We start from the raw sequence: 27,145 nt of genomic DNA, 5'->3' as shown, positions 1-27,145 counted from the left end.
CATCCGTTGTCGTTGTGCCAGGGTATATATGCTCCGCCTTAAACCTTTACCTGTCAGGCATTACGTATATTCGGTCCACTGATTCAGATTGGTGTATTCAGGTTGTGCTGTTTTAAATCTACCCCTGAACTCTCTACTATTTACGTGCGAAATCTTAAAAGATCCCTGTTTGCACGTGAGACCCCAGCGTATGCCTTCTGTTCAACATTACCACGTTAGGCAAACAAAAGGGACGTGCCAAGACTTTCAATATGACAGGATCTGAATCCATCCGTCGATGCAGTCACGAGGAAGCTCATCAGAAGCCATGTCATGCGAGGGAAGAAGAAAAAAGTTCGCCCAGACAAGGGTCAGCCAACGATCGGCAGGAGGGAAAGGACAATGGCTGTTTACACTCAGACAGCACGAATTAAGCTGGAAGAAGTGGGCAGCTTGTATACTTCACTAATACCTAGCCGTGTCGGCTCGGATTTGTCTTTTGCCGAGTTTGCTGCTGATATAGAGCTGCTGATGCTTTTAAACATAGCTAAAGGTTCGTAACTCAGGTTTCCAAGAATCCTCCGCCTTACTGACATGAACTAAGTTACACCATTCGCAAGAAAGGTTATCTTCCCTCTAAAGGTGGCGATTGGCCTTCAGGAAGAGAACAATGAGGGACATTACCCCATTGCACGAGACGCTGTTGGTCTTCACATAACGGCGTTCGCAGTGGAAAGCTTCATCGACAGGGTTCTTCGCCATCTGGAGAGTATCATCAATTTAGCGGCGTTGCTTCATTTCCAGAAAGGCCTGGCACTTCTGAAGTAAAGGCTTCTAGGGGAAGATGAAGAACTAAAAGTTTCCGACTCTACAATCAGTGTGGTCTTGAAGCTTGCTGAAGCTGCACATTTCGATGGGGATTATCAGACATCAAAGCAGCATATGCAAGGCCTTCATAAAATGGTGGACCTGAGAGGAGGTATATATGTGTTCAGGGGCAAAGCCCTTGAAGTAGGGATGTTGAGGTAAACTATACCAACAACTTATAGCCATCGGCTAAATACTGATCCTTCATAGGTGCGATCTTAGCATCGCGACGCACAATGGGTCGAGCTATGTGTTCTTCAGTCAGCATTCACAGCCGGTTCCGGATTATCCCCATAATCTACTGCGAGCTTGGGACGACAAGATGTGTTCCCAAGGGTACATTGAGATTTCTGAAAGCTTGGACAGCAGTTTGGCGACACTTTGGCGAGTTATGAGAAGATTTTGTGTGCTAGTGAATATTGGGACGCAGACTCAGCAGTTAATACGCCCGCAGACTATCCATGAAACGATGACTGCGGTAATGTATCGCCTGCTGCGCATGGACTTCACTGCCGGCTCGATCAATGAAGCTATACGACATGGGCTATTGGCCTTTTCTTACCATGTGTTCCTGCAGTGGCAAGATATCAAACTCCCTTACCATTGCTTTCCTACTATCTACAAAAACTGCGTACTGGGCCTCGAGCTTGTCGATGGGATATCTTCTCAGCTGATGATTTGGCTCTTAATGACTGGAGCTCTTCAGGGTTGAAAGCCACTCCACCCAATCCACGTAGTGGATCCACTCGTGGATTCCACTGTCCACTCCACTAGCAAAACCCCAGTGGATTGACTAATCCACCGAATCCATCGGCGATGTCGTGGATGGATTGGGTGGATTTGGGTGGATTAGAAGTGGGGGTAGTTAATGTTAGATACGCGAGTAGGGTTAATATCCAATTAAAATAGGATTAATTTTCACACTTGAGGATCAATCTAGTCCCCAGGAGCTTCTGTCTCTGTTCTGTCCTTTTTTGGTGTTTTCCCCGCTACCCGGTATTGATATATCCGGGGACCCACAAAATACATGTTTCTTTTATCGAGGCGCTATCACTAATCCAACAGGAATGGGCTCCACTTCCCTTATTGCAATATTATTCTTGTATCCAAAAGAGGGGTGAAACCCCTCTTTGACAGACTGATCAAAGAATCAAGTCGACGATCAATAACATCACAACATTCTGGTCCACACTTGGATACACTCACCCCATCGTATTCATGCGTATCTAACAACACCTAAAAGGACAGAACAGAGACAGAAGCTCCTGGGGACGAGATTGATCCTCAAGTGTGAAAATTAACCCTATTTTAATTGGATATTAACCCTACTCGCGTATCTAACAATTCCCAGCCGCCAATCTAACAAAAGTTAGCCCCACTTCTTAGGCATTTCTACACTTACACGCTGTATACACATGTATTGGCGGCTTTTTGCCCATACGTTGATGTACCTTAATGGCTGACGGAAGGTCGCAGTCCTCTTTATCCGCACTGGCGATATATCTCCACTTCTTCGATTTGCGCCCGGAGCTCTAGGCAGCACTGGTACTTCTGCATACCTCGCTTGTTCAGCCAGAAACTGATTATAGGCCCATAAGACGGCATAATTCTAACAAAACATCTGCTTACGAAAACGCGGACACAAATTGAGCAATGAGTGGCACAGCATGGGCTTGAGGGAAACGAGGACGAAAAGCAGGCGTTGGATGTAAGCATTAGCGACTAGTGCCCTTTCAGTCAGAACAGAACAGGCTGCCCGTGGGGTAATAAATTGTCTTGTATTGTACACCTTCAGTCATGCCGTTTGCTGTCTTCTCCCTTTCTTCATAAAATCCACTTGAAAATTCGCGTAAGAATTGTTATCCCAAAACTCTTGGCCACTCACCACATAACGAATGCAAAGAAACATGGGCTTATACTCAAGATCAATACATTCCGTCAAGTCGATTTTGAAGATGAACACATCGTAGTCTTGATTTCTTCCGCACTGATCGGCGTTATATATCGCCTCGGTTTCTGATACAGTCTTCCAATAGTCTAAAGTGTAGCGACAGGCAACCAATTTGTGAAAATCGAGATTTGCTACTATAACACTTCCCATGATGGCTGTTTCAGGAGCCGAAAATATTATCTTGTCAAGCCTAACAGGCATCGATTGGCGAGCCACGGCATCTTGGGGAAAGTTGGGAGTGTTGATAGCCCAGTAGTACGAGGATGCTCGCCTGCAGGGCCATTCGTGATGAGAGGACGAGGAGACTTTGTCTCGACGCCAGTCATCAACAAGGGCCGAAATAGAATTGACTGCTGATGGACGATCGGTGCGGTAGAAGTGGCAAATTTGTTCCAGATCTGGTGCGAAATGCACCGTTTTGGTACACGCAGATTTTCTGGAGCTCAGTCGACTGGGCTGAGGCAGAGCAAATCCCAAAGACTTGCTATGAGTGTTTCGGCCTGCTTGGTAATTCCCCACTTCGTCTTTAAGGAGCAGCCGCTCTGAATTTTGTGGCGACTTGTCGTCAGGTTTGCCAGGAGTAACACAAGACTCTAAGGGCTGGGAACACCAGCTACGGACCAAGTCTCTCCACTGATGAACCTCCCCGACTAGGGTTGGGTTGTTGAAAGGGATGGTGGAGAGATTGGAGTTGATATGAGGCTGGCAAGAATCCTGTTCTTCGCTACCGTTACTTGCATTCAGCGAAGAGGACGGTAGCCGTTTGAAGAGCCCTTCGGCGACTGTTTTATTATCTTGCAGCGTTTTTGGGGTTGTTTCTTGCAATGTAGGAATATCTTGTCTAGACATAAGACTCTCAGGCCAGGTCCAGTGTTGCGTGAGGTTGTAAGATGCATTCTTTGTGACCTGGCGTCTGGCAGCTGTCACATACGACTCTCTCGACGCATTTTGGGGGGTGAATGCTGCAATAGACATGGTGGGATGAATATGGGGAGGTAAATGCTATTTGAGCGGCATATAAGGCAAATTGTAGAAGTGGGATCCTTCGTCTGTGCAAACAGTCAGTTGTGCATATCGATTTCTCAGCGCCCTACGCTACTTGTAGAAGGCAGTGACGGACTGTAGACGAGAGGCGGTATGGCGGTATCGTGGCAACGAACGCAGAGAAGAGGGATATAGCGCGTGTTGTCTCAATGAAAGTAACGGGATCATGTGAAAGGAGGATTACGCTGTTAATCGAAAACTGTTGGTAATTTCTAGGCCATTGTTGTCGCTTTTTTCCCCAGTGGAGGTTATACGATCTAGATAGTACGAGAAAACGACACTTTGAACTGACTTAAATCAATCCTTTGCAGCTCAATTTGGCATAATCATAGCCAGATGTTGATGACTGAGGAATTCAGGATCTTGCCAATAAGAGTCAGATGACGGCTAGAAGGCATCCGGCCAGTTCCATGTTGCCTGTCATCTCCTCTTCATTAATCACATGATTATTACGTGGGCGGTTTTGAAAAGGAGATCTTAGTGGTCGAATTCTCACGACACATACCAATAACCACGGCATCTTTTTGCGATAAGCCGCATACAGTACGGATTCCAGCAATCCAGTTCGTCATATCATGCTAAGATGCACCGCCTGCTCAGCTGTTTTTGCCAAAGTTATTGCCAATACTTTCGATCAAAGTTAATAGACTAGCAGCAAATAATGTCATCTCCACTACTCAGGGTGTATTGGTAATGACATTCCATCTGACGCACCATGTTCTAGCTAAGGTGATGGACCGGCCTCGACCACCATCCAGGCTGGGGACCGGCCCGGAGTCGGCCGCCAAGCCTGGTTCCTCCGCGAGGTTAACTTTACTCTGATAACCAATAAATGGGTGGACAAAATTCCGGAAACTTGGAAGTGGCCGATCCTCGAGACACGGTCGATCAAGATTTGCTCACATCAGTCGATAATATCTACCATTCGCCACCATCTCGATATGTAGTCGGTTATTGACCCTGAAATTTCCACCGGGAGTCAGCCATAAGATAGAATGGTAACATTCATTTGTACAATGTCAGTTGCTCCTGGATGATATTGTAACGTGTCACAACGAAACATGGTAAATTATCTTATATTCTTTTCGAAAGATTCATCAAAATTCCCAACAGACTTCAACCACTGGCCGTATCGCCCAAATGGCTGCTATGGAGATTGAAAGTACCCTTGACACCTTTATCAAAGGGTATGATGAATCCCAATTTCAAGAAAGTTTCTCACAGACCAGTATTTACAATCGGTAATACAATGGAGTATCTGGGGCATTACGTGGTTGCCTAATCTGACTTTTAATGGCCGTGGACTGATAATTGTTTACAGATGCCTCCTGAGTGCTCACCGGGGCAGGGTGAGTTGATCCCGACCTGACAGATGAAGCCCCTACTTACATGGCCATAACAACAGTTACTACCAAGAATCATATATCGAACATGGATGAGTATTTGGCTTCTGAGTATTTTACCAACACATTCGGGTCACCTGGACCTTCTGATTTATTGGAAGCCGATCTCTCCATGGACTGCCAACCAAGTCTTGAGATGAACCTTGACTATCTGCCCCGATGCCAACACAGAACGGCTGAGGGGGGCGACAAGTGGGCCCTTGACCCCTCCTAAAGAGGAGAAGAGCCTGTTGAATCAACGCCCCTCCAACAAGGATATTTCACTTCCTTTTTCCGACGTTCAACTTCAACTTCGATCAGCATCACGAAAATCAAAGAGCCGAAAGCGTCGTAACACAGCACCCAGCAATCTAGATCACGCCCGAGAAAGCCATAACTTTGTCGCGAAACATTACCGTGCCCGACTCAAGACGCAGTTTGAGAGGCTTCTCGCAGTTCTGCCAGCGGCACAGGCACGGAGCCTTGCTGACAGGGATACGACAGTCAATTTTAGCCAAGTTCTGAGCAGAGGGCAAGTATTGGATATGGCAAGGAATCGCATTCTAGAATTAGAAAGAAAGATTGAGTTTACACTGAACAAGAGAAGGGATGGCTACCATGTATCATGATGTACACAAGGAGAGGGAATTACAGTAAGGTTACAGGAAGAAAATCTTGTCATTGTAATCGTTTGATCTGAGAAGAAACTTGTTTTTATACAGGGCCACCAGATAATCTTGGGAGCAGATACTGTGTGACTTTAAACTTCTCTAACGATGCCAAGTACTCCCTCTCTAAAAAAAATATAAAAAAGATGAAAAGCTTTTAAATCGCGACTATGGGCCTGGAAGAGGTTAGGCGTGAGAAGGCAAGGACCAGACATAGTTCATATGATTCAATGACATGATTTGTTCTCATTTTAATTAAACTGTTTCGATTTTATATTTTGTAGCGGATCTTTCTGGGCTGCTCACTCGCGTCTCTGTGTTTGAGCTGATGAGAAATTCACAAAAGGAAACACAAGACCCAAACCCTCAGTATCAGAGCGTACCATCTGTGGCATGCGGACAGATAGAGCAATGGTTATGTAGTCGAAACCCTTGGCTTGGAAGTAACTGACAAGTTGGTCGATACGTGCCGCGTGAGCTAATGGGTATGGACATTAATTCAAACTCCTTAGCTTTTTGCCAAAGCTTATCTGTAACGTTGTTAATTTGCTTGCACTGCCTTGATTACTCTCAGCGTGGTGCCTGATCCGAGAATCATTCAATTGCAGTAATATATGACTGTAAATAGTCTTCGTAGCCTATCTACAGCAGTTGTAGGAGCAAAATGGAGTCAACCGCTTTAAGGTGATTGGCGCAACTCCTAGAGTTGCGTTAGCACGTATGTATTAATCTTGCGTCCTCATCGAGGTGTTAGATAATGCAAACCTTGTACCATGGCCCCGCTGGGTATGGTATCTGCGCATTGTGCTGTCTTGATTGCTTCGAGACGTGCCCTTTCGTATAACGTGGTGAGTGTCTCTCCTTGATATGTAAGGTCATCGTCTTTGATAATGGTAATGGGAACATGGGAGTAGGTCCACTGAGACATGGATGGAGCCTTAGTTGTATGTAATTATCTGGATGATTTGGGCGTAGAGACTAAGTTTAGATAAGGGTGTTATTTAAAGAGAAGGGTCAATGTAGATATATAGCCCTGATAGTAAAGATTCGCTGTATGAGTTTTGGTGAGTTGAAGCTATCACAGTGGCCTGAGAGAATATAACGTAGTTCACAAGCGAGTTGGCCAGCATACTGTGCAGCTAATAATAGCTTACCCTATAGCATTCCAAAGCTTAAATAAATTAGCTAAAAATTAAATAAAAAGTGTTCCTAAAATAGTATAGTTAACTTTATTAGAAAGTATTTTTTAAAGATTTTTAAGTATTTTAGATTATATAGAAAACCTTAAAATACAGTGTATTTTACAGTGTAAATAGACTTTAAAGTTTATAGCTATATAGGATTTTTTTTAAAAATCTAAGAAAATTAATATAGCTTACTTTAGGACTTATATATACGTTATTCAAATCTTAGCTATTTTAAGTCTAATTTGAATTTATAAGAATTATTTAAAAAATAGCTTTTAAGGTGAAAAGTATGCTGGCCAACTCGTTTAGGTGGCCAACTCGCTTGTGAACTACGTTATCCCTGTTCACCGAAACGGTTGTGGTATAAGGCTCTCCAAATTCATTCTAGAGCGATTGCCGATGTCGTGATAGAATGAGGGGATGGCGCCGAGAGGTTGACGCAATATCATTAAGCCTCAAGCATGAACGTCTTGCATAAGAGTAGATAGCTCAGTCAGATCATAGCGTTGTGTGGAGAGTATCATGAGATTACAACCGTCAACAGTCACTCTTTCTCTGGGTCTAGAACCAAACTATGAATTTATGACAACTTTATGGTGGGATACTTTTGGAAAGGTGGAATGATTGCGTTTTAGGTGTATTGATGGCACTGCGTCACGGCTGGGCTAAGTGAGTTCTTTAGCGGCCGAAGTAGTGTGGATGGCCGCTAGGGATGATATTTCACAGTTCTAAAAAGTTATCAAGATCTAGAACATACCCTCTATACGCATGGTGTAAGGATCTGGAACGTATGTACTCCATATGGTAGGGGACAAAAGCAGAACAGCGATTGGGTAAAGTGCATGATCTCATAACAATAGGACGCTTCTGTGAGATAGATTGCGACCACATATCTCCTGAGAGGTCATAAGCCTCCAGTACGTACTTTGACCACTAACCCCACGTACAAAGAGATGACGAGAGCTTCACCCAAGCAGGAGTCAGGATGTATGTCGTTTTTTGTGGCGGCTCAGCTTACGGTACCATTAACTCAGGACTTAAGCTAAATGGCAAATTGTAATTAGCTGCTACCCTGCCATAATTACTCTTTCTCTACTGTATTTTATAACAAAATGTATTGGCTGATTGGCATATTATGATTGGCTTATGCCCCCAAGTGGTGACCGCATTGGAGGCTTATGACCTCTCAGGAGATAAAAAAAAGAGGAAGGTGTTGTCTTGCAAATTACTGTATGGTGTGGCATGATACTTTCAAGTAATCTTTACCCCTCCATTCTCGACTATTATGCCTCAAGCAATAACCATGGCTTTTGAAAACCCATCTTTTGAAAACCCATCATTTGCCGTTGTACGCGCGGGATTTATGGGAAGACAGACTCGGAATCTTCAGCTCCACATTATCGTGCGGGAAAGCATTGAGGGCAAGATTACAACAAGTTTGATTTCGGCATCAGGGTCTCTGGATTGGATGGACTTGACTCGAGTCCTTTGTTCTTTTCTGTGCGATATTGGGGTAATAACTCCGATATCAACTTCGCGGTGGACTTTAGAAGGCATATTGACTAACGATCAATCCTATTCTATTTCTGGGATAAACGGAACACTAGTCTAACTCTCCGAATGGACCCAGTCAGCCAGATGTGCGACTTGCAGCTGTTTGGGATGGCAGATAAGCTAAAAGCTTACGCACAACTTGAGTTAGTACCTGGGCAAAGACCTTAACACTCAGCTCCAGCGTTGGAGTCGAATCTATGGGAACATGCCACGTCAGATCATAATCATATGTCCTTAAAGCCTCACCGAGACCTCAGGCGCCAAATGGGACTCGTATGTTTTCGCGTACTAGAAGCAATAGAAAATCTAACCCCAATGTAATGACCCAATATCTCATGGCACTTAGTGAGTCTGCGGATTCATCGCAAGCGCACCAATCTAACAGAAGGTGTTGCGAGCACATCAGATCACCACCATTCGATTTTGAAACGCCTCAACTCATGATTCTCGCAAATCAATCACTCTTCCAAAGCCAAAGGTATCATGTGTGCGAAGTTGAGCATTACAGTTCTCTAGTGGCGAACGGTAATAACGCTGCAGAAGGTGACGTTCTCCACCATTTTAAGCTCCAAAGGTTGAAGGGTCCATGCATCGTAACGAAAACAGGCACCTCAAGAGTTAAGTAAATAACACAATTTGAGTGTGTTAAACTTTAAATGGCTTGAAATAGACATTTGTGGAAGCGAACGAGTAGGCTGACTCGGCCCTTGCCTTTAGTCGAGCATGACTGATATTACCTGATGCGACTTCGGCTAACGTGTTTGATAAGTGAGTGGGTCAGACAAGTAAGTGAGTCACTGCACTGTATAGTATTAAAAAACCTACCCTATAGTATCTTTTTATTCTAAATAAAATAGATAAAAATTTAAAAAAAATATTTTTAAGAATAGTATAATTAACCTTATTATAAAATATTTTTTTAAGACTTTTAGCTATTTTATTTTATATAGTAAAGCTTAATTATACAGTATAAAATACAGTATAAATAGGTTTTAAGGTTTATAGCTATATAGAATTTTTCTAAAAGTCTTAAAAAATTTATATAATATATTTTAAGACTTATATATAGGCTACTAAAATTACAGCCAATTTAGGCTTAGTTTGAATTTTTAAAGAATTTTTTAAACCCCGGATTTAAGGTGGAAATAAGATTGACTCACTCACTTGGATGACCCACTCACTTATCAAACACGTTAGCGGGTTTTTGGCGATTTTTAACAGCCCCCCACATACTCTCGATGATACCAAGTGAGAGGAGACGTATGATATGCCAAGGCAATTCTTTTGTGTTATAAGTTACTTTTTTGTCCCATAACTCGTTTAATTCGAATGTCTGTGCACACTCTATCACGTCTAACGATTCAAGTTTTACCCACCAAGTGTCACGCATCAATTCGGGGCATAAGTTGTGAACTGGCCGAGGAAAAATTCCATCACGTACGAATTATGGCTTTTGCGGAAACCCTAGCAGAAAACAGCTACTTCCCAACTGATTCTTTAATCGAAAGTGATGGACCTATTGATACTCAATATTTCTTTGATCTTGCCTGGCAAGACTTGCCCGAATACCTCATTTCATGGCATTGGATGAGTTCCTCTAATCAATCCTTCCCAACAAACTCGTCGAGTTCTCAAACTCCGTCTCTTCCAACCCCAACTTCAGAGCATTACTTCCATGGTGAAATGGCTGGTGGCTGGATGGATGATCCGAGCTTCGGCACTACTCAGCTATCGCCCATATCTTCCAAAAACCAGCAGTCAGCTGGATTCAGCTTTCCCACATCACAGACCACCACAACCAAGGAGGACACACAAAGCTCTATTAGGAATCGTGATAATGATCAAGAAAGCCTAGAGCCCTTCACTACATCAGATTTTACCAGATACCAATCGACACCAGAGCCGCCAAAGAGAAGAAAGGCTGGGAAGCAGTCTGTAAACAGGAGGTTGCTATGCGAGAAAAGAAATTGTCGGGAGACAAGAACAGAGCTGGATGATGCCAAGAGCGAACAACATATGAAAGTTCGGGAACGAAACCGGAGGGCGGCTGCCAAATGTCGTGATCGCAAAAAGGATCAAGCAAACGAGTTGACCTCTCGGATGGAAGAATTGCAAGATCGACATCGACTACTTTCTTCTTGCTATAGCGACCTCCAGGAGGAGGTTTCCCAACTCAAATTCGAAATTCTGAGGCATGGCGAATGCGAATGTACTCTGATTCAACAGTACATTGCGAAACAGGCGTATAAAACATTGGATAAGTTGACAAAGCAAGTGTTCTCTTCCGAGAATTGGGGTCACACTCACAACCACAGCCCCGCGGCCGCATGACAATGACAGCAGCACCAGTGATCGACGAGGGGTTTTTCAGGGTTCTTCTGGGCTCCAAAACATGGCGGCGTGACAGTGGCACCAGATAGGTCATGGCCTTGGGAATATTATCACTCAGAAATCAACTTAAAATTTCCAGTCTAGAGTGAGAGAAATTCAGTATGCAAAATGACGTACAAGTTTAATGGTGCTGTATAGTTGCCGTGTTTGTGATTGGCGATGAGCATCATGAATTTCAAGCGACGACTTCTTATGTGTGTATACATCTTAATTCATCGCAATCCTGTTTTGCGGTCTAGGACTCGAGAATCGTAGATGAACACTCAGATGAGGATAACCAGGGGATAGCCTGGAGATAACCTGGTTCATTGGTTGCACAGTAGCAGCTGGGCGACTCGGATGAGAGGAATTCTTTTCTCACGTTTCGACCACCTCGATCCAATCTTCACCGGCCGCGCAGTTACCGAGGTTGAAAACCTTAAACGTAATATGAGGGGTAAGTAAGGGTCGCAATCACATGGTGTTCAGTTTATGCGTCAAATGAACCAACGTTCACACAGTGTGCCAAATACAATACTACTCTTATTGCAAGGGCTGAGAAAAAGGAATTTGAGGCTTGTGTACTGTATCGTCATAGCAGCGTCCTATCATTAAATCATTACTCACACGAGCTCAACCATAGTGGATCGTATTGGTCGAGAGCGACACTACTACAATAGATGGACGCTAATTCATGTGCGGCGTTCATACATGGGCTCAGCGAGTGGTTCAAGACATCGCGTCCCCTCTTTTAACCGGAGTTTACTGGAAATACCATTCCACCCACTCCTTCGAAGCAAATAGCCAATTGTGACCCAGACAGTACTTAAAGGTCGACTTAAATATCACTAAATCACATGTCGATCCAATATAAGGGTTGAAGTGAGGCTTTTGAGGCCTCATAATTATCCTCAAACATGAGGGGTTCAAGTGAGGGAAAAGATAAGCAAAGAAAGGGCTTTCGTCGGTTAGAGGGATGAGTGATTTAGACCTGAGGTGGGGTGCAGTCTAGCTGGGGATAACACAGTACGCGTAAAACGAGAATGTTGGATATCGTATAAGAATGAAGAACCACCAGTACCAGTTGGCTGTCCCAAAGTAATATTGTGCCACTCCAGCTCTTGGTTAATATACCATCCGTGACAATTGAGAACTCTATAACGATTCAATTACAACATGGCAGTCAGTACTGATACCGTCACTGCTAACCCATGTGAGCTTCGTTGGGACAGAAGAGAGAACCGACCTGAGGTAGGTAAACGAAACCGACAGCCCTTGGACACCCACTGGTAACATTTAATCTAATAACAATCTTGCCCGCTTGTCAATATGACCTAAAAACCTTTTGATCTCTTGGCATTCAAAGTTCCTCGTGGCATTTAGCACTGACGACTCACAGCGACCAATCGACTACTTCGTGGATAAATTCAGTCTGGGTCAACCGTTCCACCCTGAAAGTGGTTGGTGAGAATTTGCAAGTTAATGTTTTAGGTATTTATATTTAATATTTAGAAGTAGAAGAGCTCACCGGCATCACCAACTGATGTTCCCGTTTTGTGGCACGCACAGCAGAGGGTCACATAAGAGAGGGTTAAAAGAGCTTCTATACTAAAAGGGGGTTGGCAGTGCTCCTTTATATACCAATGGAGCGTTGATCTCTAGGTGGCCAAGCGAACCAATCGGGCCATACCCGCCTTTTGACACGTTTGATCAAGCTGCCTCTACCTCTGTGCTATCAGGCTGTCTGTACTGTACACTGGTGGATTCTAAATGAATAGGGGTCCAGGTCTAGAACCTTGAAGAAATAAGAGTAGACACTAAACTGGCTGAGCTTAAAAGCGAGGTTGCATTTTAGGTTTCGTGGACTTTTGCCCGCCATGACATGTCTGCAACTGCACCAATTCGTGTTTCTAAAATAACCTAATTGACCACCAGATAAACGACGATTCGCTGGCTCCTCCGTACTCTGAGATGAAATATATAATATGAACGGTAGATTGATAGTAATACAGATCCACGCGTAGCATAAGATCAAACTGTCATCTTCCTAATGACTCTACATATGGGCTTGGCTAGGCCTTTCCGGCAAAGGCTTAGATAACACGAAATCATATGCGCATATGGGGCATGTATCGTGTTCCGCAAGGTACCAGGTAGCAATACATTCCGAGTGGAAAGTATGCTCGCATGCCAGATGGCGTACTATATCAGTGTCTTAAACAGCACCTAGGCAAATAACGCTAAACAAAGAGGCAAGTGGTTAGTCAAGTGATTTTTACGATTACCAAAGCGTCAAGAAGACATACCATGTCATATTGGGGACAGGGATCGCCCAAGAGGCATGGACTTGATGCTCAAGCTCAGATCTAATCTATTTGCTCGTTTTAGGGGGAGCAATCGTATCTAGATGAGGCAGATCTCTGGCTTCAGTGCTGGAAGATGCTGATGACGAAGAGCTCGGGGAGCTGTTAGAGGCATCGGTGACTGCAACTCTCCCGCACCTTGCCCATTCATAGAATCTACACTGTATTAGCCAACCAAATTAGGAGGTGAGCTGTTTCTAACAAGTGAGTAAGACGTACTTGTAAATTACCACTATAAACAAACCCACCAGAGCTAGAAGTGGCATTATCTCGGCCACGAGCCATCCCAGTAGCTTGTGGTTTTGGTCCTGGTTATCAGGGTCCTGAGTGGTGAAGGGAGGGTCCCTGATTAGTACAGGCACGGCTTATATGTGAATGTAGGATGTATCCGAGCCTCAGCACTTTCCAAGTCAAATAACAAATGCATTGGATTGGGCTTATGTGTCTGCTATTGTTCAATTCTGGAACATGTACTGTATGGACTCGGGTCTGGAGCGTGGTACCGTGCTTCTGGCTGGATCCGCCCTATGATCTGATGGATACCACATAAACCTCTGCCTCACCATCACGCCACATTAGTTATCAAGACGAAACAGAACTCTCTACAGATACTAGCATCAAGGGGCCTATATGTGCCGCCGTTGGGACGCGTGATCTTTGAAGATACATGGACTGCTACGTGTCAGATATTACATGTATTCGGTTCATTGATGCAGATTCGTGTATTCATGTTGTGGTTTTTTTTTTTTTTTTTTTAAATCTGTCTGCCCTCTTGAAAGGTTCGCCACTTCGACCCGTAATCTTCAAGTATCCCTGCCTGCACGTGACACCCCAGCAATCTGCTCAACAGTTACGCGCATAGCCTTTCAGCAGGTATCTCGCCCCCGCTTGACCCCACGTACAATAAGGTTACAAGAGCTTGCCCCAGTATGGGGTCAGAAGACTTGCCACCCTCCTGTAATAGCTCGACTTTTATCGCATGTAGATAAGTTCGTAGATCATCCGATGTTGTTGCTTTTCTGTCTAAACACCAATTACCCTACATAGACTAAATCTTGGACGGATTCGATGGTAGTCTGTCGACCTCTGCCCCTGAGCAGTATAAGAGGCTCAATCTCAAGGCGACTACAGGCTGCCCGCCGGAGCTTTCGCTCCCGCGCGCAGCCTTGCACCATCTATTGGCAGCGAGATCCCTTCACGGGGACTTCGCTGCGTATCACGAGAGATTTGACCATGTCGACGCACGCCTAGTCTGCTCATGTGGCCGACGCAAAGCACCGGATCACATCTTCTACTGCAGAAAGATACCGCCGCGTCATCGGATGAGGCTTGCATCCTCACCGAATGCAGCGGTCAATCTAGCAATAGGAAAAGACTTTACCAAATATATCGACCTATCCAAGGCCAGCGCGTTCTTTGGAAACATCTGCCCTCGCTACTAGGCGAACACGACTCGAGAAGCACTCGCGTCTCTCTTTCTCTCTTTCTCTCTTTTTATTTTCAATACGTTTCTTTTGTTACCTTTCCTCTTTCTTATATGCTTGCAGCTAAATGGAAGGCGCTGATACGCCCTCCATCCGACTGCGATCACTCGGAGGCAGCCCCGCGACAACCGCGTTTAGAGGCTCACGATCGCCTAAAAACAGGCTTACCTTGCGGCTGTCATTCATCAACCCCGCTTGATCATCCCGCTGACGGGTAGCAAGCTTGATAAGATGCGCCATTTGTGCTGTTGATATGCTGGATAGAGCGCAGTTTGTTGACGCGTTCGCAGAAATTGGACTCTGGGGGGAAGACTAATCTCGCGTAGCGGATGACTAATCCCCGTTAGGGCCAAACATCTCTGTAATTAGCGTATAGATAGACTGTAATTCCTCTAGCTCAGCACGTCCTGTGCCCCAGTAGGGGACTTTTGTGGCCTACGGCCCCCCGGACGAAAAATATACATACATACATACATATTCGATGGTAGTCTCCTTAGTTTTCCCTAAGCCCCAGAATGTGTCTGTCAAATTCTCCGTCCCTTATACACCCGAACGCCACAGTTTCATATTATCCTGCTGTGACGAAGGTAAAATATCAGAACATACAACAAAACAGGTAATGTGCTCGAACTCTATTTGCGCCACTCATCTCACTGCCAAGAGCCTGACATTCGCCTTATTTATAAGGAACAGCATCAACCTCGGGTAATCAACAAGAGGAGGTGTCGCTGAACGAGAGATCTAACCTCTTTTACCCAATCACACAATGGACTCGAGTTCTCGAATCGCAATCGTCGGCGTCGGCGAAGTTGGCGGGGCCATCGCCTACAATCTAACACTGGGCTCCATCGCTAGCGAGTTGCTTCTCGTTGACCTTGACTTGACCTTGAGAAACGCTCAAGTCGAAGATCTCTCGGATGTGGCCTACAGCACTGGTGGCAGCACACGGGTGCGAGCTGCCACGTTCCGGGAGACGGCCCAGAGTGATATCGTGGTCATCACCGCCGCATCCAAGCGCACATTAGGTACAGGATGAACAAGCGTCATACTCACCTGTAATCTCTTGGATTCCATGCTCACTTTGCTTCCGATAGGCCAAACTACTGCCGACTACACATCTCGGAACACCTTCATGATCCGGGAAGTCATGGATGCAATGAAGCCTTTCCGATCTGACACGATTATGCTCGTCATTGCAAACCCTGTTGATCTGCTCACTTCCATCGCTCAGGAAATGTCTGGGCTTCCCAAATCTCAAGTCATAGGTTCAGGAACCTCTCTGGATACTTCCAGGCTACGCGGAATGGTTGCGTCTCGAGGTTCGGTGAGTACTCACCACTGCAGCACTCTTTGTTCCTGCCTCTGGTGGCTAATTACCTAACTTTCAGGTCTCCCCCTCTTCCATAGGTGTTTTTGTGGTTGGTGTTCACGGAGAAGACCAAGTTACTGCATGGTCGACGGCAACTGTTGGTGCTGTCCCCATTTCTGAGATCCAGATGTTTAGCACTCTTGATCATACAAGAATCGACAGCATCTGCAAGCATCGATCCCAAGTCATCATCCGAGGTAAAGGCTCAGCCCCATTCGGAATTGCCTCTGTAGCTGCAAACTTATGCTGTTATATTCTCTTGGACAAGCGTGAAATCATCCCTGTCTGCCATTACCAACCTCAGTTCGATTGCTGTCTGAGCATGCCTGCTATCATTGGAAGGAAAGTCATTCTGAGCACCATGCACCTGTCTTTGGACGATCAGGAGCAATGGGCTATAGCAGCATCAGCGAAGCACTTAAAGGACAGGATTGAGTGGATCCAAAATGATTGGTGGCTGTGAGACATTGTGTCTGGGAATTGTCACACTTGCAGGTAATTATTTTAAAATCATTTTGATGGAACCTCGTACGGTAGTCGATAAAATCTCAGAGTCGATTACCATCCCCCCACCACTTGAAGAATAGCACAAAATTCATCGCCCCATGCCAAATCTAATATTTGGTGCACGCAGAAACCAACCACCTTGTCCATTAAAAATGAAGCCACTTGGATTTTCTATGGAGAATTGCTTGAATTCTACTCTCTGCGCGCTTTTTGACCTCCCGACCGCTCCGTGTGCGCTGGCAGTGCTTTGTTACGACCGTAGTCCTCACGTTCGTCCTCTGACCTGACACCCACCTCAATCACCGACTCGACCTCCTCATCCACATCTACCTTTATTTCTGCCTCCTTTGAGTCATGAAGAGATTTTCCAGCCACTAGAGCCTCCGCCAGAGCCATGGATCGTCGGTTCGGGTTTGGTACCGCCTTTCTTTTCTTCCCTCGTCGCAGCTGAGCCATCTGCTCCTCGAGGCCAGTAATCCGCGCATTCTGAACGGCCACCTTCATCTCTAAAGCTTCTAACCCCTTTGCGATCTTACTGTACTTCCGCTTGGTCGGACGGCTTCGGTGTTTGGCCATTTCCCTCACTTGCCGACTCGTTTTCGGCGTATCATCTCAGGGCAGTGGAGGAGGGCTCGGTGTCTGGAACTGTTCCAGCAGTGTTTCTTTGTCCGGTTGAATTTCAGGATGTGTTAGAGCTTTGTGACGGTTGATAGGCCAATTTCCAGTAAACCTTCAGCCGGATAAAATAATCTCCTTCCTCATGGCCGCCTCCCTGGCTTTCGCGTATGCCCGAACAATGTGCTGGTAAGTAACAGCAGTAGACGTTGTTCAGAAAGCACGTAGCCATCCACTCGTCCTGACTGCTCGTCAGCGACCCTATAGCGGGTGACTCAGCGGCGAAAACACCGAAATTCTCACCTGCGCATGGCTCCCGTGACCGTCAAGGATAATAAGTATCGCATCCGATGCATCGCGAGGCTCCGTTTGTGGTAGATAAACGCCCTTCAACCACTTGAGAGCAATATGGTTGTCTGTCCAGCCGTTCGGTGATGTGATGTAGTGCCACTCGGCTATCAATTCGAATTCGTTAAAGAACCACTGCTTCTGCAGCTTCTTTCCTTTAAAGATAATTCCCAGTTTTAAAGCGCGACCGGTTGCGGTGACAGCCTCAATAAACGGGGTCCACGTGCGCGACTGGACGCCTTTCAACATCGCCTTCTTCTTCGGGTCAGAGCTCCCGATTACGAGGCTGTCCAGGCCTCATGGACAACCAATTAGTTATGCCCTATAAAAGCCTACAGAGTACTTATAGAAGACTTACTGAAACCCGCCATTATACCGCCCTCGCCCACGTTAACTGTGTTCTCAGGCTTGATCCAGCCGTACTCGTTCTCCCGGATATCGAAGTACCAATTGACCGCTTTCGGAGTAAAGCCGTCAAACCTGGCGGCTTGACGTTTTCCAATCTTGGTAGATAGTTTTGGGTGACGTTTGACGAACCTGGTGGTCCAGTGCTTGCCTAAAGGTTTGTTATCGCCTTGTTGTTTGAGGATGGCCTCGACACAGGCGCGGAGCTGGCTGTGCGAGGGAGCATAGCCCAGAGACTCTTGTCGCAGCACCCAACGAATAAGCGTCTCCTCCTGGCTCTGTTGAAAACAATGGTGGGCCTGGATCCGTTCATTCCTGCTCGCTTGACCGGAAAGTCCCGCAGTAAGGGTCGACCGAGGTACTCCACGTTTCTTGGCCGCCCCCATCCGTGACAGGCCTCTATCAGTAATATCGAGTATTGCCTCAGCTACTTCGTCTCTGGTATAAACATGGCGAACCAGTACGAGAGGAATTCTCATAAGGAAATTAGGTGAAAACTCGGCTTAAATGGATGGAGTCGCGTAGGATAGATGAGGCGAAATGCGAAAAGTTTCAAAGGGTCAGAGAACTAGGCCATGAGGTACGAGGCGGAGCGGGGAAAAGTCAAGCGGATATTGAAAATTCATGAAAACTGCTATACAATATATGTATGGTTTTGTGAATATATTCGTTCCTGGCTGAATGCGATGTACTTGAAAATTCAGAGTTTGTGTGGGAAGATTGAAATTTTGGTGGTCCGTTAGGTGGGGCACTGCTTATGTGAAGCTTATGGGGATGAGCAGCTATCCCCCCTACTTTGTTACCCCTTTCACTACTAATGTCCGCATATTACTATCCCTTGCGTCATCATACATCCGCTACTAGGAGCCAGTCAATTTGCTGACCTCCGTAGGCCGACACCTTTGTACCTGTCAAAGGTTTTAAGATAATCAGTAATCTGGCTCTCCTATGAGTAGAGGGAAGCTTATGAGCATAATCAAGGAATTCCCCATCTTCTATCACTTTCCCGTTGTGAGTAGCCTTCTACCACTATTCCTTACTTCATGAAACCTCAGCTACTAATGGCCGGACCCTTAGGCTCTGCTACCAACAGCTATTCAATATGCCTACGTCCTTATACTGTCATACTTGCGCCTAAGAGGCTTACAGGATGACCAGTAATGGGCTTACCCCCTTATCAGTGGCACAAAATACTCGTAGGGTGATCCGGTTTGCCGCTCTACAAGTAAAGTTGATTCAATGGTTTAAGCACCAAATTCATCCACGTTCACGACCTCGCCCTGGTCAGAAATGTCATAAGCACAATGTCTCAAACCACTCAGAACCTGTCCAGAGAAGTCAAGCTACTATAATTGTTGACTACTCTATAAGTCTTGACCAACCTTCAATCAACGCGCTTCAAAATCTCTGATATAAATCCCCAAGCATATTCACTCGTATCCATTACCAAACGTTGAAACAATTGGCTCCGCCACAGTTCAACCGCTTTGCAAGCTGTATACATATCCACCAAGCCTCTCATCTCGTCAGATTCAAGAGTATTTTCATAACAGAATCGCACTAATCGAATTATGTCGTCGATTGCTTCCTCGTGCACCGTGAATTTTACTAGGATTTGCTGCAGTTTGCGAAGGCACAGGACTTTTAATGCAGAAATATCATAACAATCAGCAAAGACATACAGGCGTGCATGGGAAAGAAAAATAACCGAGAAGTCATCCTCAGGGGCATTGGTTTCTGCTTCTTGGTCTGTGGCCGCGTCTGGATAAAGCTTCTTGAACTGAGCCCACAGGTCTTTATCATTCAAAGGCGTAAGATCTTCGGGACCAAACATTGACGGCTTCTTTTTCTTGATTCTTGTGATCTTTTGGGACGGAAAATTGCTTCCAGTGGGGGAGGGCTCTCCGATTGTCGTGTGATCCCGAGTCTGACGTGGTGCAGCCTGATAATCCCCAGTGTATGCATACTGGCTAAATCGAATGAACGTATCCGAGTCAACATCAGGCCATACTACACAACGATCGTTGGCTTCCTTCATGTCTCCATTGATGAGCTTTTCGAGAGACTTTGACTGACAGGCAACGATGCAGCTGTGCATGAAGAATTGTTTCTTCTCGCGGCCGACGATGAACTTGAAAAAGTCAGATTGGAGAATACTATCTCAATTATTAGAACCACTGAAGAATTAGGGCAATATCATCATTACTTCTCATAGGAGAGTGTGGCCATGATGATTGAATGAATGATCGGCGAGGTGGAGAGGACAGAGGAGAAACTGTAGTTTGTTATCATCCAATATTACTTTCAAGAGTCGGGGCAAGGTCCATCAGTATCCTTGTCAAAACCAGCATACTGGAAATACGTACATATGACGATTTGTAAACGTTATAGAGCCGACGCACTGTGTTGCTGCGCGTTACCGTAATTAACAATTGTTGGATACATGTGACATAAGCCCGGAGGCTGTGGCACCAATCTTAGGCCAGCACACTGTCAACGGGAGGTAATAGCGCAACCTAGGTCCAAACATCAGATCATGGCTGCATTTCTAAACGGATCTCAAGAGCTTCTTTTGCTCCATCTGCGAGCGTCAGATCATAGTTGTGATTTTATGTTTGAGGGACATGCCCCTTCAATTTTTCAGTTGGTTCAAACATAAGTTCAAGCCACTTCTTACGACGGTGAATGCAATCCACTTTTCGAAATGTCTGGATTTGGTGAGAAGCCTTTCGGGTTATCGCAACAGCGCCCGGCCGGCTTTGGCGCATTCGGGTCGAACATCTCCGACTCTAACCGTAAGACATCATCCTGCGAGCTTACTCTCCCTTTCGTAGAGCAGCAACACCTTTGTTGCTTCAGTAATTGACGGATCATAGGTCCCGGTGGCTGGACTCTTGGTTCCGGTGCGCCATCTTCTACTGGATCTTTTGATGCCACAATCAGATCGTCTTATGAAACTTCTGGCAGTAAGACCCTTTCAACGCTATCTGTCGTATGGTGCAAACTACGATAGAGAAACCTCCTGTTTCAGAATTTATAATACTAAGGCCCCATTATCAGATCCCGCCACTTCCTTCGGGACCCGGTCGACGAGCTCGGCGGCCGCATTCCCACCCGTGACAACTACTACCAGTACGCCAGGAATCTTTGCCACTAGCAGAGGCACTGCCACTAATACTTTTGGTTCGACTGGATTTGGGGTCAAGTCCTTTGGTTCAAGCGCCATGGAAACGGACTTCGGTACAAGTATGAGCCCAAAGACGACTCAGTTCGGTTCAAACGCTCCGACAGGATTTAGGGCCCCAACCATGTCCGCGTTTGGGGCTCCGAGCCAGCCCTTTGGGGGTTGGGCCTGGGGCAAGCCTGTGCCGGATACCTCGAAGCAACTGTTCTCTCCATTTGTGGAAAGTGAGCTGGGCAGCCGGCAGAAGTGTTCGTATCAAAATCTTTGCTTCCAAGGTCCATACCAAAACTCCTCCCAAGAAGAGCTGAGGCTTGCAGATTATGCCCTCGGTCACCGTTACGGTTCATCATTTGGGTTCGGTGGCCCAAGCTTTGGAACTGGTTATGGTACATCAATGCAGAGAAGTGCTTCTGGTCCACCTCAGGTTTTTGGAATGGGCTCCCAACAGGGGGCGTTTGGCACTGGTTTTGGAGCCAAACCAACTGGTGCAACTGGCTTTGGATCCGTTCCTACCACCACTTCGCCCTTTGGACAGGCTAAGGCCGGCGAAACCTTCGTCTGGGGTCAAAAGTCTCAGGGTCCAAATGTGTTTGGGACTCAACCCCACGGTTTTCAAAGGCTAACAAGCAGCCAAAGAGATTTCGGAGTTTCTGGAAGCCCGGGATTCGGTTTTGCTCGACCCTGTTATGCTAGTGCTCCAAAAGAGAGTTGCACTTCGTGGTCGGGTCCTTCCATTTTCCAGGCCCAGGGTCAACAACAAGCACAAGGATCGACGTCTTTTGCTGAAGCAAAAAAGCCAAGCAGTAGCCAGCCGCCTACGGGATCTACCTTTAGGACAGATTTGAGCACTGCTCCTAATCCATTTGCTTCTGCGGCTACCCAAGTATCCGCTCTTTCAGGGCCCTCAAGCACAAGTCAAAGACCTTGGGTTACTGAGAGGTACGCAACTACTCAGCCTGGGCAGCTGGCAACACAACTCCCTAGCACAGAGATGCCAGTTAGTCGAGTTCAAGTTCCTCAATCATTTGGTCAACAGACTCAGTATGGACAGACTAGCTCTCCTTATTACCAGGTTCCTAGAAGGCCTTCCAGTGACACAAGGCTCATTCAGCAACCCTTACAAGATGCTACTCGCGCAACCATTCAACCACAGTTGGTCGCGAAAATTGACGAAATTACTGCCTACGGACCACCTTGGTTATTCTTGACGACAGAGGAGAAACAGCAACAGCAGGACCAAGGCCCGCTGGCCGTGCGGCGGGCAAGCAAGGGTAAACTCAGAAGTCAATCCGTACCAGCTGGATTTTCTTTTAGAAGCCCTATATTCGCACCTCGTCATGTGCCCCAAGGCTCTCCTAAGTCCGGCTTTCGTCACGGGTTGTATCCCGCGTCATACCCAGTCAAAAAAAGACCTCTGAGCTCCGACTGGATGCGTCCCCCAGATCTAGGCGATGAACTGATCAGGAGCCCGTCTAGAGGCGGCTCTGACCAACGTCGCACCAGTGAAGACACAATATCAACCGGCGGCCATAGAAAGGGCTTGAGCACAGTCGAGAAATCCCTCTCACAGATCTCCAAGCAGTTAAAGACACTCGAAATTAACCAAGACCGAGGTCGAGATCTATTCGTGAGTTCTTCCAAGCGCAGGGGTCAAAAAGAGAGTATCGGCACAACGGCATCAACTGACCTTGTCGACCCCGGTAGGGAAGGAGGGGCAAAGATCAAAGCGCCAGGCACTACAACTGAGAGCAGCGAACAAGCTAGTAGTCCACCCAGTCCAGGTAACGCTCTGGTAATATCAGACCACGGAGTGGATGTGGAACAAAACAAAACGATGAAAGTACGGCAGCCAATTCCCGCCGGGGAGTACTGGATACTACCTTCAAAGGAAGATATTCTTGCTATGAACAAAGATCAGCGCAAAAGGGTGACAGACTTGATCATTGGCCGGGAGAACGTTGGTGTCATTCGCTTCAAACATCCAATTGACTTTACGGGCATTGATCTTGAGAGTTTGCTCGGTGGTCTTGTCATACTTGAAAGTCGATCAGCAACGGTCTACCCCGACTCCTTTGGACTCAAGCCCCCTCCTGGTGAGGGCTTTAATGTCCCTGCTTCAATTTCCTTGGAAAATTCGTGGCCTCGAAAGAAGACAAAAGGAAAAGGTCTGTCGGAGGAAGAGGCCAAGCGTCAAGTGGCGAACCATATTGAGCGCCTGAAAAGCGTTGAGGGAACGAGATTTGAGAGTTACAATGAGGAGGACGGAACCTGGACGTTTTCAGTCAATCATTTCTCGACCTACAATCAAATCATATACAATAATTAACTTACTGACTATTCATTTACGGTCACTTCATGTATTTAGGAATCTTTGGTTAACTGAGAATTGAAACCTTCCTGCCCTCATATTGTAGAGCTCTAATGATCACAGCTTCAGGAAGACCTCTGGAGGACCGTTAGAGGCTTGGATTTGGAACTGAGTGAGTGCAGACTTGCAATGTTTGAGAATTGACAGAGTAATCCGATAACCTCTTAGTTCCACGAGGCGAGTCTTTCGATTAGGCATTATCGTAATCACCTGTTCTTGCTGCCGGTTGGTTATCTGACAACACACAAATCGCATTTCAGTACGTAAATTCCCTAAAATACATGACCCAGCACCCAAATTATGAATCATCATACTATCGGAAGCCTCGGTGGCCACCTTAATACACTCTCATTTAGCCGCTGAATGGTCTCGTGCTTGTACAGCTTTGGTGTATTATCTCCTCCCACATCTTCAAAATGCTTAATAAAATAATGGGAAGTCTGAATGGTTGCGGTCACAAGAGCAGCGTTGCGCTTCATCTTCTTTGGCAACCCCTTATCGGTGGCACCCCAGCTTTCCCATATGTCCAAAGTCTTGTTGGCGGAACGTGTCCATGCCATGTTAAACCTTTTGAGATTTCTTATGGGACGTTTGGCCCGGTATTTACAAGTGGGCTTGCACGGTCGCTCGCGATGCTGGGAACGATCTGAGTTCCTGTGGCGATGTGATCTGGCTGGCTGAGATCAACAGCAGAGTTTGTCGGTATGGCTGGTAGCTTCTTCGAAGATCGGGTAGGTCTGGCTCCTGTAGGGTGAAAGGTCACATCTTGCTCAGGTCTTCTGCGTTCTGGATGGTGAAAAGGATATCGTGGCGGTCTCGGCTCGATCGAGATGGACTTGGGCGAATTGGTAGGCGACTCATTGTGAACATGGCAAGGTTTGACCTTCTTTGAATACGATGTAGATGAAGGCGTCCTAGAGCTTCTGGTGACTGCCATCGTGATTGAGAAACCTGATTGAGTTGACTTCTCCAACTGGCCTGGTCTGATTGTTGCGCCTGGTTCGTGGCGTTCTGTGATGCAACTCAGCAATTCCTCCTTATCGAGCGAGCTTCGAGCAACATCCGAGCGCGTAGTGGTGACAGGTTCAGACGCCGTAACTAAGTGCGAGAGTGTTTGAGGGGGCGAGCCGTAACTAAAAGCTCGAGAAGATATGAGAAATCTACATGTTGCCGCAAACCATCCCGACGCTTGTTCTAGGAGGCCTTGCGCGGCCACCTGAAAGTCCGGCGGCCGCTGTGCACCTTGAAGATGATTCCAGGGGAGGTTATCCTTGACGCGACAAAATTACGCCAAGTGGGCAATATTACTCGTTGACTCATGCCGCGGGGCGGGGCGAGCCAACTAAGCTTGTGAGTGTATCCAAGTGTGAACCAGAATGTGGTGATGTTATTGATTGTCGAATTGATTCTTTGATCAGTCTGTCAAAGAGGGGCACCTACGGTGTGAAAGAAAGCACGGGGTGGCCGGTATGTAGGCCCTACTCAAGTAATACACATCCCATGTTCATCGTTCAGGTCGACGAATATGGATTTGCCATGGGCCAATACCAATCAACTACTCAATTCCACCACAGCCTTTCCACTTGTTATTCACTTACTTCCAATCTGCTTTAGGTTTGTTTAAATCATTATGAGGAATATTTTTTAGTCTGGCTCACTAAGCTTTACTTTTGTTACGCACTTTCCCCGTCATCAGCAAGTTTATTAAAAAAGAACAAAAAGAAAAAAAAAAGAAATCAGACCACACCGAGCAAAGAACGTTGAAGCATTTGTTACTGATGACGCACCCATGTGTTAACTGTGACGATTTTCTACAAATTAAGCTTAACAGATCACCTTGAGACACACAGTCTAATCCTCAGCTTGAACAAGTGTTCGCCAATTAGCTCGCGTTGGTCAGCACGACACCACCATGTTATCTCCGGGCATCTGCGGAGAGAAGAGTGCCGTATAAGTTACCCTCCAAACCAAAATTCACCAAGATCATAGCCTTATGACCTCAGCAGTTCACGAACTTCACGAATCGATTTCTCACCAAACTCCGCAGAGATGGCGTCAACTATCGCCCTCCCACAAACTATGCGAGCTGCGCAATGGCGCTCAATCAAAGGTGGCATCGAAAAGAACCTCAAGATAGTCGCGGATGCAAAGCTTCCTAGATCCGCTCACTGCCTACCAAAAGGTCACACACTCGTCAAGGTAGCATACGCATCTCTCAACCATTTCGACTACAAAGTGGCCGAAATGCCTCTAGGCAGCATCTTGTTCACTAAGCCCGTCACGCCCGGGCTTGACTTTTCCGGCACGATTGTTTCCACCACGCTTGATAACTTCAGCCCCGGCCAACGCGTTCTCGGTAGAACTAAATTACCCACTGGAGGCACTTTGGCAGAATATGTCGTGGTGGGGGAAGCCGGAATCGCTGCTTTGCCTGACGGCGTATCCCTCAGAGAAGCAGCATGTGTCGGCATCTGTGGCACAACCGCGTTACAATGTCTCATGCCGTTCGTAAGACGAGGAGACAGGGTCCTCATAAACGGTGGTAGCGGAGGTGTTGGCGTCTTTGCAGTTCAAATAGCCAAAGCTCTGGGCTGTTCTCACGTCACAACCATCTGCTCAGCATCCAATGCCGACTTTTGCCGGGGCCTTGGATCTGACGAAACTATTTACTACATGTCCCAGGGTCCAGTGGAAGTTCTGAAGCAAAGTGAAGTCCAGTTCGACCTCATACTCGACACAGTCTTTACGAATGCGGACCTGTACTGGCAGTGTCGTCATTATCTCAAACCCCAAGGAAGATATGTTTGTGTGGGCTTACCACTACAATACCAGACCTTAAAGTCTCTTCTGAGTATTCATTTGTTACCCAGATGGATGGGTGGTGGGAAGCGTGTGTTCAAATACCACTCGGTAACAGCAAATCCAAAAGATTACGCACAGATCGCCGGTTGGATCCGAGATAGAAGGGTAAGGCCCATGGTCGAAGAAGAGTTTGACCTAGAGGATGCTGGCAGGGGTTATGCAAGCCTGAAAGAGGGGAGAACTAGAGGCAAACTGATAGTTTGCGTGGGTGGAGAACCCAGTAGCCACGTGTGACATCATTCGGTTGGACTAGAGTTGAGGTTACGGGAACGATGACGGCTTTTGATGCGGATACTTGGTTTTCTTAGGCATGGCTAGCTATGGAGGTTGTTCAAGAGACTTTCCCCGGAGCGTATGCTAACTACTGAAGCAAAAGGAGGCAAAGTGTGGGTCAAGGAACCGTCAAGAATGATAATCAATCTGTAGCAGGGTAGGCATGATCTTCACGGCCTCAGGAAACAAACTGCGTTAGTAGTCTAGCTGTATACCATGTAGTAGCTAAATTTGGGAAAAACGATCTTCTTTTTAAAATACCTTCTAGTCATCCTATTTATCACTTTCAAAAATCCTGAGGACTGCCTGGCGGAGATTCAGGCCCTTGGTGGATATCTGGTGTTGCGAACCCTGCATCAGACGTC

General features: G+C 46.3%; 9 protein-coding genes across 9 annotated transcripts; 6 read left to right on the top strand and 3 right to left on the bottom strand.

The window, feature by feature from the left end:
• Window positions 1-2,641: 2,641 nt before the first annotated feature.
• FOXG_19362 (uncharacterized protein) lies at window positions 2,642-3,772 on the bottom strand (the record flags this gene model as incomplete). Its single annotated transcript, XM_018399575.1, has 1 exon — window positions 2,642-3,772. The coding sequence occupies one exon, from the start codon at window positions 3,770-3,772 to the stop codon at window positions 2,642-2,644; it is 1,131 nt and encodes a 376-aa protein (XP_018242698.1).
• A 1,390-nt stretch (window positions 3,773-5,162) lies between these two features.
• On the top strand, window positions 5,163-5,458 carry FOXG_19361 (uncharacterized protein; the record flags this gene model as incomplete). The annotated part of the gene is made up of 2 exons (XM_018399574.1): window positions 5,163-5,190; window positions 5,247-5,458. The coding sequence occupies 2 exons, from the start codon at window positions 5,163-5,165 to the stop codon at window positions 5,456-5,458; spliced, it is 240 nt and encodes a 79-aa protein (XP_018242697.1).
• Window positions 5,459-10,078: 4,620 nt separating this feature from the next.
• On the top strand, window positions 10,079-10,963 carry FOXG_19360 (uncharacterized protein; the record flags this gene model as incomplete). Its single annotated transcript, XM_018399573.1, has 1 exon — window positions 10,079-10,963. The coding sequence occupies one exon, from the start codon at window positions 10,079-10,081 to the stop codon at window positions 10,961-10,963; it is 885 nt and encodes a 294-aa protein (XP_018242696.1).
• Window positions 10,964-15,615: 4,652 nt separating this feature from the next.
• On the top strand, window positions 15,616-16,681 carry FOXG_06704 (L-lactate dehydrogenase; the record flags this gene model as incomplete). Its single annotated transcript, XM_018385369.1, has 3 exons — window positions 15,616-15,874; window positions 15,944-16,173; window positions 16,238-16,681. The coding sequence occupies 3 exons, from the start codon at window positions 15,616-15,618 to the stop codon at window positions 16,679-16,681; spliced, it is 933 nt and encodes a 310-aa protein (XP_018242695.1).
• A 2,656-nt stretch (window positions 16,682-19,337) lies between these two features.
• FOXG_19359 (uncharacterized protein) lies at window positions 19,338-20,322 on the bottom strand (the record flags this gene model as incomplete). Its single annotated transcript, XM_018399572.1, has 3 exons — window positions 19,338-19,373; window positions 19,802-20,249; window positions 20,300-20,322. 3 exons carry the CDS (start codon window positions 20,320-20,322, stop codon window positions 19,338-19,340), a joined length of 507 nt encoding a protein of 168 aa, XP_018242694.1.
• Window positions 20,323-20,797: 475 nt separating this feature from the next.
• Window positions 20,798-21,250, top strand: FOXG_19358 (uncharacterized protein; the record flags this gene model as incomplete). Its single annotated transcript, XM_018399571.1, has 3 exons — window positions 20,798-20,888; window positions 20,970-21,059; window positions 21,141-21,250. 3 exons carry the CDS (start codon window positions 20,798-20,800, stop codon window positions 21,248-21,250), a joined length of 291 nt encoding a protein of 96 aa, XP_018242693.1.
• A 1,861-nt stretch (window positions 21,251-23,111) lies between these two features.
• Window positions 23,112-23,603, top strand: FOXG_06702 (uncharacterized protein; the record flags this gene model as incomplete). Its single annotated transcript, XM_018385368.1, has 1 exon — window positions 23,112-23,603. The coding sequence occupies one exon, from the start codon at window positions 23,112-23,114 to the stop codon at window positions 23,601-23,603; it is 492 nt and encodes a 163-aa protein (XP_018242692.1).
• A 622-nt stretch (window positions 23,604-24,225) lies between these two features.
• Window positions 24,226-24,582, bottom strand: FOXG_19357 (uncharacterized protein; the record flags this gene model as incomplete). Its single annotated transcript, XM_018399570.1, has 1 exon — window positions 24,226-24,582. One exon carries the CDS (start codon window positions 24,580-24,582, stop codon window positions 24,226-24,228), a length of 357 nt encoding a protein of 118 aa, XP_018242691.1.
• A 1,112-nt stretch (window positions 24,583-25,694) lies between these two features.
• FOXG_19356 (uncharacterized protein) lies at window positions 25,695-26,741 on the top strand (the record flags this gene model as incomplete). Its single annotated transcript, XM_018399569.1, has 1 exon — window positions 25,695-26,741. One exon carries the CDS (start codon window positions 25,695-25,697, stop codon window positions 26,739-26,741), a length of 1,047 nt encoding a protein of 348 aa, XP_018242690.1.
• Between the last annotated feature and the right edge of the window lie 404 nt (window positions 26,742-27,145).

Source organism: Fusarium oxysporum, chromosome 3, assembly GCF_000149955.1.
Source record: "Fusarium oxysporum f. sp. lycopersici 4287 chromosome 3, whole genome shotgun sequence".
Taxonomy (NCBI): Eukaryota; Fungi; Ascomycota; class Sordariomycetes; order Hypocreales; family Nectriaceae; genus Fusarium; species Fusarium oxysporum.
Note: the sequence above shows the minus strand (reverse complement) of the source record. Positions and strands in the feature narration are given on the sequence as shown.